The 15,714-nt window shown below is 44.0% G+C and overlaps 1 protein-coding gene and 1 long non-coding RNA gene across 2 annotated transcripts in view; one reads left to right on the forward strand and one right to left on the reverse strand.

Moving 5' to 3' along the window:
• Positions 1 to 2,732, forward strand: part of RAB7A (RAB7A, member RAS oncogene family) — a 59,679-nt gene extending 56,947 nt beyond the window's left edge. Inside the window, exon 6 of the mRNA XM_020981201.2 lies at positions 1,354 to 2,732. Within this exon, the coding sequence (XP_020836860.1) occupies positions 1,354 to 1,449 (96 nt within the window). The 3' untranslated portion in view covers positions 1,450 to 2,732. The remainder of the gene's footprint in view (positions 1 to 1,353) is intronic.
• On the reverse strand, positions 2,627 to 10,975 carry LOC110204946 (uncharacterized). Its single transcript, XR_013485827.1, has 2 exons — positions 10,684 to 10,975; positions 2,627 to 10,592 (listed from the first exon to the last, which is right to left on the reverse strand). It is a non-coding gene; the product is annotated as an uncharacterized LOC110204946 (long non-coding RNA).
• Between the last annotated feature and the right edge of the window lie 4,739 nt (positions 10,976 to 15,714).

Here is a 15,714-nt window from a genome sequence, read left to right on the forward strand (position 1 = left end):
CTGTCTCCCTCTAGTGGCTCTAACCACTGATCTGCTTGGGGATTGGCATTCTAGGCCTTCTGTATGGACAAAATGGTTGACATAGCATTCCAACCCTTGAAACATAGTTTTACTTATTTTACTTTAATTGCTTTTTATCCGAATATCCCAAATATTTCATCTATTATAATAATGATACATATTTTGACCTCACCATTTGATCAACCAAATTTGAACACCTACTACATATAAGGACCTGCAGAGGATACAGGAGTTTAGATGTGTCCCCAGGCATCTCACCCAGGTTCACAACATTGGAGTTTTTAACCTTCTCCCCTCCCCCCCCCAAATATCCAGTTAGTAGCCAAGTCTTGGACAGTTGTCTCACCTTTCTCTCCTCTTACAGCTTTTGTCCTGTATCAGTTTCATTGCAGTGGCCTCTTACTTTCCTGCCTTCCATTTTTTCCTCCCTCTACTCCATCCTCCACATAGCTGCTGAATTAATGTTGCAGAGCAGACCGTGACCCCTGTGTTTAAAAATCTGTAAAGGCTTCCTATTGCCTCCTCAAAGAATTCTTTACCTCTAAAATCTGTGAATTTGAATGGGCGAGTGGATATAGAATCACATCTTTATTTTTACTAACTTCTAATTGAAATTTAGCATGTTCTTAAATTGTACATTTTTAAAAACACAAAAATTATTCTGATAAGGTGTAGATAGGTTTCACCAGACTGCCAAAAAGGTCCTTGACATACCTAAGGGTTAAGAACTCCTTTTCAAGTACAAGCTCCTTGGCTTGGCAACAAAGGCTTTTGCCCCCATGTCCCTTCCACCTCATAGAATTTCCATTGTCTTAATTAAAACCACAGCTGAGCTGCTACTATCTCCTCCATAACAGGACTCCCACCCTGTTCCCGCTCCCATCGTGCAGAGCCCCCTCCTTCCTGAGACTCCTTCATTATCTGTGTGTTGGGCTTGTAGGATATGAGCTTCTTGGGGGAGGTCCAGTGTAGTTTTGTGTTTGTTATTTGTCTCTCCACTGCCTGCCAACTAGAATTGTTGATGGTCCCTTACCCTCAGGAAGCAAAGAACTTAGTGGGGGGACAAACAGCGTCATAGAAAAGAATAACAAAGGGAAAAGGGCTGTAGGGTAGGAGATCAAGGTTGTTTCTAGACACCTGGGGAAGATTCCATCCCTTCTGTTAAACTGCCAACATACTGACACAGAAGAAGTCATTGTTGTCTGTCTTAGCTGGGTTTTGCCAGAGGTTCCTGATGGTAGGTTCCTGAAAACAAATCTCCTCCTGTATGTAGTTCCCTTACTGTTATTTGGCTGCTTCTGCATCACCTTTCTTGTCCTTTGTCCCATACAGGAAACAGAGGTGGAACTGTATAATGAATTCCCGGAGCCCATCAAACTGGACAAGAACGACCGAGCAAAGGCTTCTGCCGAAAGCTGCAGCTGCTGAAGAGGCGGCGGGTAGAGCACAGAGCCCTTCACAAACCAATATCACACTTAGGCCTTCAGACACAAGCCCCCTCTCCTAGTCAAACAAACAAGAAATCAATTCTCCCATTTCCAGCTGCCAAAAAATGTCACCCTAATCTGCCACGAGCAAACATGATCCCATTTCTGTACACAGCTCCATGGGTGTCAGCCCCTCCACATCAGCTGTTCTGTATGCTAGCAGGACCAGTCATTTGTGGAAAGAGTTAGTTCTGATGTGGGCTTGACATTGGAAACACTTCCACTCGTCCAATGGAGAAAAACTGTTGACAGTTAATCTGTGTATAATTAGTTACCTGGTTTTTTAAACTGTCTCATTTTTTTCCTCCTCCTTGTGAAGGCTGCACCTGGGAAGGCTGGTTATCCATAGTTCATTGCAAGCTCACACCCAGTTTAACTAGGTGGAGTTTTGTATGTATCTGTTAATGCTTGTTACTTTTAACTAATCAGATCTTTTTACAGTATCCATTTATTATGTAATGCTTCTTAGGAAAAATCTTATAGTACATGTTAATATATGCAACCAATTAAAATGTATAAATTAGTGTAAGAAATTCTTGGATTACGTGTTTAAGTCCTGTAATGCAGGTATGTAGGATGAGGGGAGAACTTTGTTCTGGATTGCAGAGTGCTAGCAATACAGAATTTTGAAGTCCAGCTAGAGGCAGTATTCTGTACAGTAGAATCGAGAATTATGTAAGCCTTTTTATTGAAGACTTAAGAGCCAAAAAGCTTTTCATCTCCTTGGTGGGGGGAGGGGGGTTATCTAGTTACATTTCTGTGTCTAAATTTTCAAAAGGGTGATTGGCGTAATACACTGATGTGAGGAATGGATTAATGGAGACTATTTGCAGGTCTTAAAATTCTTGTTTTTTTCCCTGCTCCACATTTTAAAACCTCCACTGAATCAGCATTCTACAAAAGTAAAAAAGGAAAATCTACAGATCCATTGTAGTGATTTTACCTTTGTTCTAGAAGGCGCTCCTTTCTGGGTTGTGGTATTCTTAGGCTAGCAAACTTGTTCCTCCTCCCTCTCCTCCTGCCCTAGGATTGCCCATATTACTGTTTCTTTGGTATGGAGAAATTTACGGTTTAGCTGCCCTCCTTAGTATCTGTTCCTGCATTGTAGCTTGCTTACATGGAGCACTTCTCCCTATTTTCCAGAGGTCTACATTCTAGGGTGTGGGCTGAGTTCTTCTGTAAAGAGATGAACGTGATGCCAATAAAATTTAACAAGAACAATGACCACCTTGTTTCTCCCTGTCTTTATTTCCTCCACCACCTCAGGTCCAAGGAGCTAATAAAAATCACTTCAGCTAATTACTGAGCTACTTAACAATGGAAGAGATTTTCCAGGTCTCTGAAATTAGCAGTTCTAGTCACTTCAACACACAAAGGGTCATCTCATTTCTGCTTCCCCCTCTCTCCTCAGTAAATAAACAGACAACCAAGTATGAGTTATTTTTAGGCTGATGTGGAAATAGTACATTATAGGAAGGCTGATGTGGAAATAGTACATTATAGGAAATGGTATTAATCTTGTTGGGGGATCAGATTCATGCTGAAATATTGATTATACTAAGCACAGATCCTCTCTGCCTTCATGGCCTTGTGATGAAATGAGGATAGCACCTCAGACCCATTGCTGGCAAAGCTTGGGTTCCTAGCTTTCTGCTATCACCCAGATAATAAAAAGAACTGGAAAATTTTTTGCCTGAGTTTGGCCTTTCTAATTTTCTACCATGTTTAGTGGAATCTCTTTTGCATATCCTGGTGTACTATAGTCCAGTTCACTCAATTAACATTTGGGTTAAGTGCCCACCAGGCTTCTTGAAAAACACACAGAGGAAAATTTAGAAATAGACTCTGTATGATGTATATCATCACTACCACTCCCTCAGTTTAGATTCATAGCTCCAACTTAAACCATTTCTGGTTATCTCCCTTCTACTTCACAGCCTTCCAGGGTTATGGTGCTAGGAGGAAGAACTGAAGTGTAATGTAGTGGAAGGAGCCTAAGATTGTGATCTCTCAGCTCCATCACTTCCTGTTCAAGGAGTTCCAAAAGTCTAACACCTTGAATAACCTTGAACAAGTCAAAGGGTTATTGTCAAGATCAAATGAAGTAACAGATGTTATGCATACTCTGAGGCTAAAGTGAGATTTAATCTCTTTCTTCTCTACCATTCTACTCTTGAATCCTGGGCTGAAACTTCAGGTCGTTAGAGGAATGGGAGCTTTTTCTGTTTGGGCCATAGGTCCAAATGATCTCTAGTCAAATGGTATTTATTACATCAGGGACGTTTCCTTTGTCACCAGATCTTTGCTGGTTTTTCTGTAGGCATCTGTGCTTAGCTTCCTTTTGATCATTGATTCTTCTAGAAGTCTGTATTTCTAGCTTTTCACTATGAAGTGGCCTATACCAGATGGCCTATGTCCACGTCTCTGGTCACCAAATCACCTCTTCACCTTTTTTTCATTATGCAAATATCCATTTTGTTTATCTTGCTACCTGTAATATGGGTTTCCTGCTTTGGGCTGACAGGTTAACAGCTATAGCCTGCTCTGGGCAACTTAAGTGTGACACACACACACACACACCCATGCTTTATTTTAATGAAACAGCTCTGTTCTCTCCCAAGTAGAGAGATCTTGAGTGTGGATGTTAACATGATTATGTTCTACCATTGGTTGGAGAGAAGGAAAAGAAGACTTTTCACTAGTTCTTGCATCTTAGTGACATCCATAAATTGTTGTTCAATTGAAGAGAAGAAGGGAACTACTCCAACAAGCATTATATAGAATCAGGCCTGGGCTTCCTGACTCAGAATGGTTATCGAATATCTTCCAAATGGCCAGTATAATTTCCTTCATCTCTCTAATGCCTGAAGACTGGATTCCCCACCTCTCTTCTTCTCCCGGCCCATGTCCTCCCTTCCCCCAGAAAAGGCGTTGCTTTTTCAGAAACAGTATCATTGAGCATTATTGTTCTAATTGCTCATAGAAAACAATGCTGGTTTGGGGAATGACAAGGGTTGGTCTCGATGACTGAACAGAAATCCACATGAAACATTATTATTTTATTCTCTTCTTGTTACATTCTAACAGATTATGTGAAACTTGGTCAAATCTGCCTTAGGAGGACTAAGGAGGAAGCTTCCAGAGCCTACTTGACCTTAGGCTTATGAGCAAATGTTACCATGAGGTTATGTGTCTGAGGCTGGATTTGAATTTAGGTGTATTCCTGTGTTGTAGCACTCTATTCTCTGTGCCACCTAGCTGTCTCTAAATTATAAAATATAATAGTATTTGTTATAAATACTAAGCCAGCTGGCATCCCCTATGGTGAATTTCTGGGAAGTGGGCAGGCATGGAACATGTTCCAGTAGGTACCTTTGACCACCATTGAGGACAACTATACATGAAGGAGGCAGCAGGGGTGGAGGGATCCTTCAAGATGAGAAAGCCACAGAAATGGAGTGGTCTCTGTATATTTGAAATGCCTTTGAAATGGTTGAGGGCTGGTATTCTCAACACTTTCCCATAAACTATAACTTGTTTCTGTTTCTTCCTCTCTTTGTAAATATTTCATTTCCTTCCCTTTCACTTTGCTATAAGGAGTTTAGTCTCTTTAGCACTGAGAACTTGAAAGACTTGAGGTTTGGGGTTAGGATCTACCTTCTTTTTAGAGTTATAATAAAAACTCATTCTGGACGTGTACCCCTATGTAAACCTTAACTAAGCACTGTATAAATGTGAGTTGTTAGGACTTAGCTTAATCCACCTGGCACAAAAAAATGCATCTAGGCCACGTAAGTCAGACTTTTTGGTGTCTTCCTTTTATGCCAACTGTCTTTTTCAAACATAACTCACCACCACCACATAGTGAGCCTTCCCTTATAACAAGAACAGGTTAGTAAAACCAAGTGACACATTAACCATACCTGACAGCATATGTAACATTTTTCGACCACAATCCCCAAATCTTTCTACTAAGAGGAAGGAAGAATGTTTGGTCATCTCTTCCAGGACCAAGACTGACCATTCCAATCAAGATGAATCAAGCTACCTTTCAGTGTTTTCACTTACATATTGTCTCCTGATTTGCCTTTTGTCATTCTGAATCAGTTCATAAATCTTCCCAAGTTTCTCCAAACTCCTTCTCATTGTTTTAATTGGAACAGTGATATTCCAATAGGCAGGCAAGTGTTCCATAGTGCACATAGAGCCGGGCCTGGAATTCAAGAAAACTGGATTCAAATTCACCTGACAGACTCCTGGCTTTGTCACCTTAAACAAACCAGTGCCTCTGACAGCCTGAAAGAGCTTGACAGAAGGTGTTGATCCGCATTGGTAAAGAAGCTTCCTAAGTGCAGGCAATCACAGAGCCAGCAAAATCGGGGGAGGAATGATACTGCATTAATGTGCCACAACTTGGCGTTTCTACTTTTTCCCCCCAACAAAAAGTCCTGCGAACATTCTGGTGTAACGGCAGGTTATAGGCTTAAAGTTGGAAGGTGTTTTGGAGAGAGAGAGAGAGAGAGAGGGATCCACCACTCACCCTCCCTGCAGTCATTTAACCTTTGCTATTTTGTGTCTCTTGGACACCCCTGTGACAGGATGCTTACTGTCATACGGTGTCAGACCATGGGCTACTAGTGAATTACTCAGATGGTTGTCAGAATCAAATGGAGAGCTTTCTGCATCTAGTTCCCTGGAACTCACCCATTAGTCCTAGCTATATGCCCCCTCAAGCTCTCCTCCCTCTCCCTTCAGAAGCCCTTCAGATACTAGATGACTTTCCCAATTCCCTTACACACTCTTCTGCAGGTTAAGCACTGCCATTTCCTTTTGTCCTTTCCAGAACCCTCAATCTGCCCTCTGGACAGGCTCCATTTTACTCAGATTCCAGATGCTAGTCCATCCTCCGTGCTCTGGCATTGACCTTATCCTGCAACTTTACTGAGGTTTAGGATCTAGGATCTACCAGAGAGGGATATTTCTAGATGGAACAGAAAAAAGTCTAATCCATAGGATTTATTAAATTTGCCATTGGGTCAGGACTAAGCTATGATTGTGAGCTATTCATTCAAATCTTTCCTTTTGAACTTGAGGGGAAGCTTGAGGCAGCATTGTGTAACAGAAAGAGCATTAGACATGGGAGTTAGACCCAATTCAAGTGCAGACTGATATTAACTACATTAACTTTTGACATTTGCTTTATTCATCTGTAGAATGGGGATAATTGCAGTGCTAAATCTTATGGTTCTTATACTACCTAAGTCACAAGATGATTGTGAGAAAAATCATTTGTCAGCCTTAAAAGTATGCTATAAATATGAGTCATGAGTAGTGTGGAAGAATGAAGTGTCAAAGCAGGGAGGAGTTTTTCAGTTCAACCCAAGTTCGGAGCAGAGAAAGCCAACCTTGAGAGGAGATGCAGTGTAGTTTCCAACAGAACTTTGATGGCTGAAAGCAAGGTCCTCCCCGCAGACGTTAAGTACAGCTGTCATAATCTCCTGGAGCCTGAAGTACCTTCCTTGCAGTATGGTTGTGAGCGAAGCTCAAGACACCACAGAAGTGGGTAACTGCTGAAGTTGCCATCAGATGAGGGAACAGACCTAACTTGCCCACAGTTAACCTGAGGGTCTGTGACTCACAGAATATCATCTCAGAAAAATCAAAAGCAGATATGGAATGCCAATAATGACTTGCCCACAAGAAGTGGCATAAGACATTTACAATGCAAGAAGTCTGGACCCAAGCGCCAGTGATGTAAACAGAATTCATGTCTGTGTTGGGAGTGGGAGCTGCACGTACAGAAGAGCCAGGGCAAGAATCACACAAGACAGAAAGGTGTGAATAGTTTGGTTTCCACCGAGGAGCGAGGAGTGGAAGTCACATAAGTGACAGCCTTACAACTAGGATTTATCCACAAGTGAAGTGGGATGCCTCGGATGCTGCTGGGATTCCCCCACCACTGGAGCTCTTGGGCAGACTGGCCAAGTGCCACTTGAGGATGCATCTTGTGGCTTAGCGTAACTAGAAAGTAAGCTCCTGAGGGCAGGGACTATCTGACTTAAGTGCCCTATTCCTGGCACTTAATGAATCATTTATTTAATTAAGTGAACTGGAATGCCCACTAAGGTGTCCTGCAACTCAGATTCTGTAAACCCCAGGCTCTTTCTACCTGTTGAAGCTGTGCACAGACGGCAAAAGCAGCTGTGGTCTCATTCCCTGTCCCAGGGCCCCAGTGGGGTTCATTCTTTCTCTTCCATCCCGGGGAAGCTGCCGAGTCTCAAAATCCTGAGCCGGGGCTCCCGAGGCTGAAAGAGTGGGGGTGGGGGAGGGAACTGGCAGCTCCTGCACCCTGGGAAAGGCAGAAAAGTAGCCGAGGGCATCAGCAAGCAACACACCCTGCACAGCGTCTGTGGTGTAGTCATGGTAACGGTGACGTCAAGCGGCCCGGAGCCCGGGCTTCCTCCACAGCCTCGTTATCCGACCAAATCTGCTCCCAGCCCCCTGCTCAGCTCGGCGAAAGCGCTCCACATCTGAGGCTGTGCATCCCCCACGGTGACAGGTGTGCCCACCGACAGGATGGGGGCAGAGCCAAACGAGACTAGCTGAAGCCACAGCGAGGAGAAACATCCCCCCATCTGAACTACGTGTGTTGGTGCTGGGGAGGATCACAAAGAAAGCACAGGGAGGGAACTTAAAACCATTACCAGTTAGAGAGGGAAGAGGCTTCAGGCAGCACAGTGCACCCTTGTTTTACCAACCAAGGAGGAACTGGAGAAGACCTGTCTGTAGAGGTGAGATGACTTCTCCCCATTGTCACAAGCTGTTAAGTGACTCAGGCCTGGCTTCCACATCCCTTCAATGTGATTGCAGCCCCTACATTCTGAAGTCTCTCTCCTCTCTGACCTCTAAGCCCTTTCTGACATTCTGACCACCACCTCCTCTCAGATACTCTCTTCTCCTTGGGCTTCCTCACTCTCTTCTTTAACTGTTTGCTTCTTTTTTTTTTTTTTAAGGCAACTGGGGTTAAGTGACTTACCCAGGGTCATACAGCTGGTTAAGTGTCAAGTGTTTGGTTTGAGGCCAGATTTGAACTCAGGTTCTCCTGACTTCAGGGCTGGTGCTCTATCTACTGTGCCACCTAGCTGCCCCTGTTTACTCTTTTTCTATCTTTGCTGGTGTATTCTCTATTTCTCACCCCCAAAGCCTGAATGTTCTACATCTCCCCTGCCTTCCCCACCTCGAGACAGTCATGGCCACTGCTCTGTATTCTATATTCTCTCTCCCATGGTGCTCTCTATTGAGAGCATAGTATAAAGAATAGCCTTGGGGCGGCTAGGTGGCACAGTGGATAGAGCACTGGCCCTGGTGTTAGGAGGACCTGAGTTCAAATCCAGCCTCAGACACACAAAACTCACTAGCTGTGTGACCCTGGGCAAGTCACTTAACCCCACTGCCTAGCCAAAAAATAATAATAATAATGATTTTTGAAAAATAATAATAAAATGAATAGCCTCTATTGAGTTGAAACCCTAATCCCTTTCCTGAACTGTTGAACTACAATCCCCATTTCCCAACTGCCTGCTGGATGAATCTCCCAACTGCATTATCCTGTTGGGGTCACAAACCAGACAGAACTGAACCCTGACTAGAATGTGGGAAACTTGCCCTCTGGACTTGGTTCTTAGGTTAGTATGTTCCTAATACTTTTATGTTAGAAAAGAGAGGGAAGAGGGATCCTGCTATGATTCTTTTCATCCCCATTAAATTTATATTTAACTCTCCCAAATATAGGAAACAATTTGAATTCCAGCACTTTAAAAATGGTAAAGGCTTGGATGCTTACTTTCATCCCTTCCCCTCCCTGTAGGTTCCCCATCTCCAGCACTCCTGAGGCCCTCTTATCCCTGTGGGTGCTCCCTCTAATAACATTCCTAACCACCCAGTACTTTAATGCATATTCTCCCCTAAATTGATAGGAAGTCCACCCAACATGCTGGGTGAGTGTCTTCCCCATATTTTTTTGACATCTTGAGCATATGAATGTGCAATGGAGGTTCTGATTTTCAGTTGATTGGTTTTACATTGATCAAATGTTGATTTTTCTCCCCTATTGAAGTGCAGATAATAATGGGGAAACACCCAAAAGGAGTTAAATTATAAAGATACTAGTAGGAAGGGTTATCCCTTTATGGAATGTGAATAAATTTCTGCTTACTGAATTGGAAGGGGCAACTGCCAGTGATTGGGCTGGGGCAGTAGCCAACCCTTTTAGGGGCTGAAGCTCACAAGTGAGTCCAGGGGAGTGTAAACCCTGGGCCTGGGTGGGCAGACGTGGGGGCAGCATGGGGAGGGGCGGGATCTCCCACTCCCCCCCAATCAGCCTGGGTGTAGAGCAGCAGCTCGACTCACCCAGTAGGAAACACTGCTTCAACAAGTTATTCAGGTTGAGGGAGTTCTGAGACATTTGAGGGATCACACACTTTCTAGTCCAAAGCAGTAACTTACGGGAAGAAGCAGTTTGAAGGATGTGCAGAGGGCGAGAGAAAAGAGAGGACTTTGGATTCCAGGAAGAACCAGGCCTAGCAAGTGAGATGAAGACTTCAAGGAAAGGCAGGCTGTGGAGCCTCTGCGATGCCAGACACATGAGTCATCCCGGCCCTTTGTGTTCCCTCAGCACCACTGACCTCTAAGTTTTTGTCTCTTCTTCCCACATAATTGTGGAAGAGTGTGCCCAGGTTTATGAGGTCAGTGTTTTGTAGCTACTGGTTTTACTATTATCAGACCATTAAGGATAATCTCATGGGCAGTCCAGACCCCCCCCCCACATATCTTAGAACTTTTGAGAGAGCCCAGAGAGTATCCCAGAGAGATTGCCAGAAATGGGACATGCAAATTGTCCACTGGTTATCTATCTCCCCACGGAACCGGCCCATCTTTTTCTGTCGTATCCTTTAACCACTGTGTCTCCTGTTTACCTTCACCCAGGCCCACTAAGGGCATCTTCATTGCTCTTTGGATGATCCTTCCCTTCTCTTCCGTGATTCAGCCATCCGAGAGCGGACGAATATTGTTTGAAAGTTGGGCCTGTTTTGGGGAGAAGTTTGGAATGAGAACTCTGCAATTTCCTAAAGGTATCCCAGCTGGCAGGCTCTTTTCTGTTCAGTTCTAGGCCCACCTCGTTTTTCATTTGCAGTGTCTGTCCATACAGATCCAACCAGGCCCTCTGCTTATTGATCCCGTGGACAAAGATAACAAAGACAACCTCGTCTGATGAGCGTGATTAGCAGAGCCCAAGTCAGAGAAGCTTCATCACGGATGGGGGGAAGTCCTCCAGGTGTTCCTGTTTGTGGATGAGATGCTGATATCTAGCCCTAGAACATCAGGGAGGCCTCCTAAGTGAGCCCTCTGTGAGAGTCAGGTAAAGGTTAAATTTCCACAGAGAAAGAGAATAATGCAGAGATTTAAAGAACAACAGCTCCAGGAAATAGTACACTGTAGGTGGGCTCCGGCTTAGCCAAGAAAAAGTAAGTGGATGGTTCCAAAAAGACCCCAAAATCAAGATAAGGGTCGAGCCAGCTCAGACCAGTTAGGGTCAACCTGAGGACACTTGAAAACTGTTAGTGTGCCTGCTTAATGAGCTTCGTTACTATTATCTGACACACCCCGAATAAAATTAGAGCCTCATGAATGCGTCATGGGACGTATGACCAAGGTAGGGGGAACATACTTGAGCATATCAAGAGGAAACATGGAAGGAAAGGTGTAACCTGGGAAGGGATGGACCAATCCCAGCCTGAGAGGTTTCCAGCCGAATTCAACTGCATAAAAGCACACTTGCCCTTGCACTCGGGGCCCACCCCTCCTGAAGAGGGATAGAGCCAGCTTCTGGCCAGAAACGCCTAAATCCTCTGAACTTTCTCTGTAATAAACTTTCTTGAAACTAAATTTTTGGTGTCAAGCATATTTCTAACACCTCTAATCAAAAATTTCCCCCTCCTAACAGCAAAACTGGCCTCCCAAACAAGAAATCCCTAAAACTTCCTCCAAACCATTCTGTTTGCCAGCACATTCTGTTTGCCTTTACATTTCAGATGTTTCCACTCTCTTACTTTTAGCAGGCCTAAGTCACCACTTCAAAGTTCCCTTGGACTTTACAGGTCAAGATCATTTTAAAAATCACTCTTCCCCTGTCTGCCTCAATCTTCCACAAAACAAACAAAAACCCAGGACACAATGCAGCTACAGGTGACTTCACATTCTTCTTCTCCAGAACAACCCATCTTTCACTAGGTGGCTCCAAACTCCCTCATTTCAATCAAGTATTTCATTCAGCTCCCCAACAGCAAGATGCTAGGCAGAACTTCCAAAAGAAACAGTCATTAGCCTCCAGCTAGGGACACAAAATAGTTAGATGATGATATATTGTCTTTGTATTCTCATTCCCCAACCTGTTGCCTCCCTTTCCTTTTCTTGGATTCATTTGATCAATGATCCATTTGTATAATTAAATTCAATAAATGGCAGTTGATTTGATGTAGTAGATTTGAGTCAAAGGACTTGGGCACCTACTATGTGCGACTTGCTGACTATGTAAAGCTGAAAGTCACAGTCTATATCCTGAGTTCCTGATCTAATGGAGGATGAGAGATGAGTGGATGTAACAGGTATAATGACTGTGCAAGGTAGAAGGTGTTAACAGTAAAATGGTGTCAGAAAACCTGAGGGGCAAGAGATCGTTTGGATTGCTCGAAAATGTCAGGGAGAAATCCAGCACCTGAGCTGGGCCTTGAAATCGAGATATGGAGGGAGTGCATTTCCAGGGATGGGAGCTGAACTGATGGGGTATGGGCTTGGGAACCTTCCCCCTGCAAAAACAGGAGAGCCTGGAGCTTGGTAGTGTTCCCACTTTCTCCATCGCATCTCGCCAATGCCCCAGACAACGCCAGAGATCTGACGTCTGGGGCTGGGTTCCTGGAATTCGTGGGAAAATTCAAAGGGGGAGGGGTCTGGAGAACGGAGAGAGAGCAGGAAAAGACTGGGAATAGCAAGTGGCCCAATCTGCCTGGAAGTTGCATAAAAAGAGGCTGTAATACAAGGAGGGAAAGAAAGGCTGGGTCCAGATTGTGGGAGTCCTTAATGAGAATTAGTATTTTCCTATTAATAACCAATTATTAAATTAGGATTGAGATTTTTTTCCTTATTATTTCCTCATTCAGGGACCAGCCTTTATAATCCTCCAGAAACATTCTCCTCCATCTTGGGCGGGACCCCATCAACTTGGAGAGCTTTCTGTTTAAAATGTAAAGAGAACCTAAACTAGGTGAATTCTGGCCCTAAAAAGCATTAGTCTCACAACCTTGAAACCCCATTGTTCAATTTAATGGTCTGGGTGGAAATGGATTCTTTTGTCTGGAGTGCCGGAGGCTGAGTCTCCCCACCTAGTCAAGTTCTCCAAGACAGAAGCTGAAGACTTTTAGCCCACCTCCTCATTAATATAGCCACCTCCCCTCACTGATCGTTCATCAGTCAGGGCACTCACTTTTCCAAAGGCACTTACGCATTTGATGATCCTCCCCGTTCCATACCGGGAGAAACCACTGACCATCAATTTTATTGATTATTTGCTAGCGTAATTAATAAATTGATTATTAATTACCCAGAAATTCTGTCTCTCGGATTTTTCTTTCGTCTCATTGAGCACCAAATTACAGTATTGATTTTAACCTGAGGAAGCAGGGGAATGACATAAGTTGGGTCTGTGCACCAGGAAGATGATTTTGGCAGCTGGGTCAAGATGGATTCTGGGGAAGGGGACTAGAGGCAGAGAGAGGTGAGGGGGCTGTTGTTAATAGTCAAGGAGAGGGATGGAAGGTCTGAAATAAGATGGTGGCAGTGTGAGTGCCACTCACTGCCCTCACCCTGCTGGGGTACAGGCCCAAGCTGAGACCTTTGCCCCTCACCCCAAAAAGAATTTGGGTCCCATTTGTCTAAGGGACTCTCCTAGAATTCTCCCACTTGATCAAGGAGGTCTCTGGTGTTGCCCTGAGGCTATAATCCTATCAACTGGCCTTTCATTATCACCTAGGCCCAATCTCCCTACTCTGGGTTACCCTTAACCTAGCCTAGCTCTCTATTGTCTTACCTCCCAATTACCTGGCCACTTCCCACCCTTAATCCTATCTAGACTCCATTTGCCCTTGTCCACGTGGTCCAAATCTCTGTCCCTGGCATTCTATTACCTCTCAGTCCCAGCAGATTACTTAGTCTCTCCTACATCCCTCCTAAGGTCCATCTTGTCTCCGTTAAGGTGCTCAGATTCCTTAAGAACTTAGCCAATAGCTCACAAATGTGCAGATTCCTTAAGAGACTGGCCAGGATAGTGGATCTTTAATAAACCTTGTCTCTGGCTGAAAGAAGGCTTGGGTTGAATTCATTCAGGCAGGACTCGCTTGTCATGATTTTGGGGTCCCAGCAGCCTAAACTTCTAGACCTCATCAACCCTGGCTTAGAAACATGCCCTTCCACTGCAGCCTGTCCATGTTCTTCCCTCTTCCTCCTCTTGCTTATCTGGAATTCGGCAGGATTTTATTTGGGGGGGAAAATCCCTTTCCTCCTCTCCCGGTAGGGAAGTGTAATTTTAAGTAAACAGCTCTGTAAAGCAGAGTGGAAAGATCTGCAGAATGGGAAGTCAGGAGACATGAGTTCCAGTGCCCACTCTGATACTGACTACAAGTAGCAAGAGTACGATTTATTTCACGTGGTGGTTAAAAAGAAAAAGCTTTGAAAATCAAGGGAAAGACCATGATTGGAGTCAGAGGACCTGGGTTCAAATCTACCTATGCTTTGCATCACCTGTGTGACCCTGGGCAAGTCATCGGACCTCCCTTGCCCTCAGTTTCCCTCATCTGTAAAATGCAGAGAATCAATGAGGGGCTCCTGACTTTATAAAATGAGCACCACAGGATAATAGATTTGGAGCTGGTAAGGACTTCTGAAGCCACTGAATTCACCCCCTTCATTTTACATATGACAAAACTGGCTATCCATCTGTATAAAGTCATCTTCCCATCCTATTGAATCACCCACCTGGCTTTCCTTTCTCTATTCTACCTCCAAGAAACTTTTTCCTACAGACTCACAGAGCTCCTAAAAAGCTAAACTAAAAAAGATAAACTAAGCCAATTTTTTTCTTGTCATTGTTGAAAATAGATGCCATAAATATCCTGACAGTGGAAAGTTGGGTTGCCATTTTTAATTCAGTAACAGATTAAATGCACACTTCTTTCTTAAAGAGGAAAAGAAAAAAAGAAAGAAAAAGATGCTATATCCTGAATCCAGGGAGAGAGCTTGGATGCATTGAACACTGCTCTTCCTACAGACTGCCACTGATGAACCCAATAGAATTTGCTAATTAAGAAACATGCATGGTCTTTTTCCTTGCATGTGAATGTGTTCCTGTATTTACTGCATAATAGAGAGTCTGAGCCACTCAAGTGCTCCCATCTTTGGTTCTAAGAGGGAAGAAATAGGCTACCTAGGGCCCAGGTTCAGAGGAGAAAACCTGACTTTGAACATTTCTTTAAAAATCACGGGCCTTGTACCGAAGATTCGGACAGGCCTGGGGTTTGGGTTTTCCTTTCCATCAAGTTATTCAACTATTGTGTGATGTCAGGGGAAGGAAGAGAGAAAGGTTGCAACTGTGGTGGCAAAAGCAAAGCATTCCCTATCCTCTAGAGTTCTAATAAGAACAAGTAGGTCTATCCCATTACTATAGGCTTCCATCCCATTTATGTCTTAAGACAGATAGGTAAGACAGGAAGCAATTTGGTTTAGAGACGGAGATCCCAAAGTAGGAACACTGTTATCCAAAGGAGAGTTGGATAGCTTGAGGCTCCCTAGGGGCTCCTTCAGAGGCCTCACCAGCACTGTGGGTCCCTTCGATGGTCCTTCTAAAGTCTCTCTGTCTTTAATGTTTCTTTTGATGGAATCAATCTCTTCTGAAGCCCAGGAGGAGGAGAAGGGAAGCACTCAGTCCACAGTTGTGTAGGCCTTTAGAGAAGAAGGTGGGCCTTTGTTCTCTCCACTAAGGAGTCCTCTGTCTTACTCCCACTTCCCTATGGGCTTCACATCCAGAAGTCCTGGGCATCATTATACCTTTCAGAGGCAAGATTATTTGCTTTCATTTCGTTATTCCTTTGTGGAAAGG

This window comes from Phascolarctos cinereus, unplaced genomic scaffold, assembly GCF_003287225.1.
Source record: "Phascolarctos cinereus isolate Bilbo 61053 unplaced genomic scaffold, phaCin_HiC Scaffold_4;HRSCAF=312, whole genome shotgun sequence".
NCBI lineage: Eukaryota > Metazoa > Chordata > Mammalia > Diprotodontia > Phascolarctidae > Phascolarctos > Phascolarctos cinereus.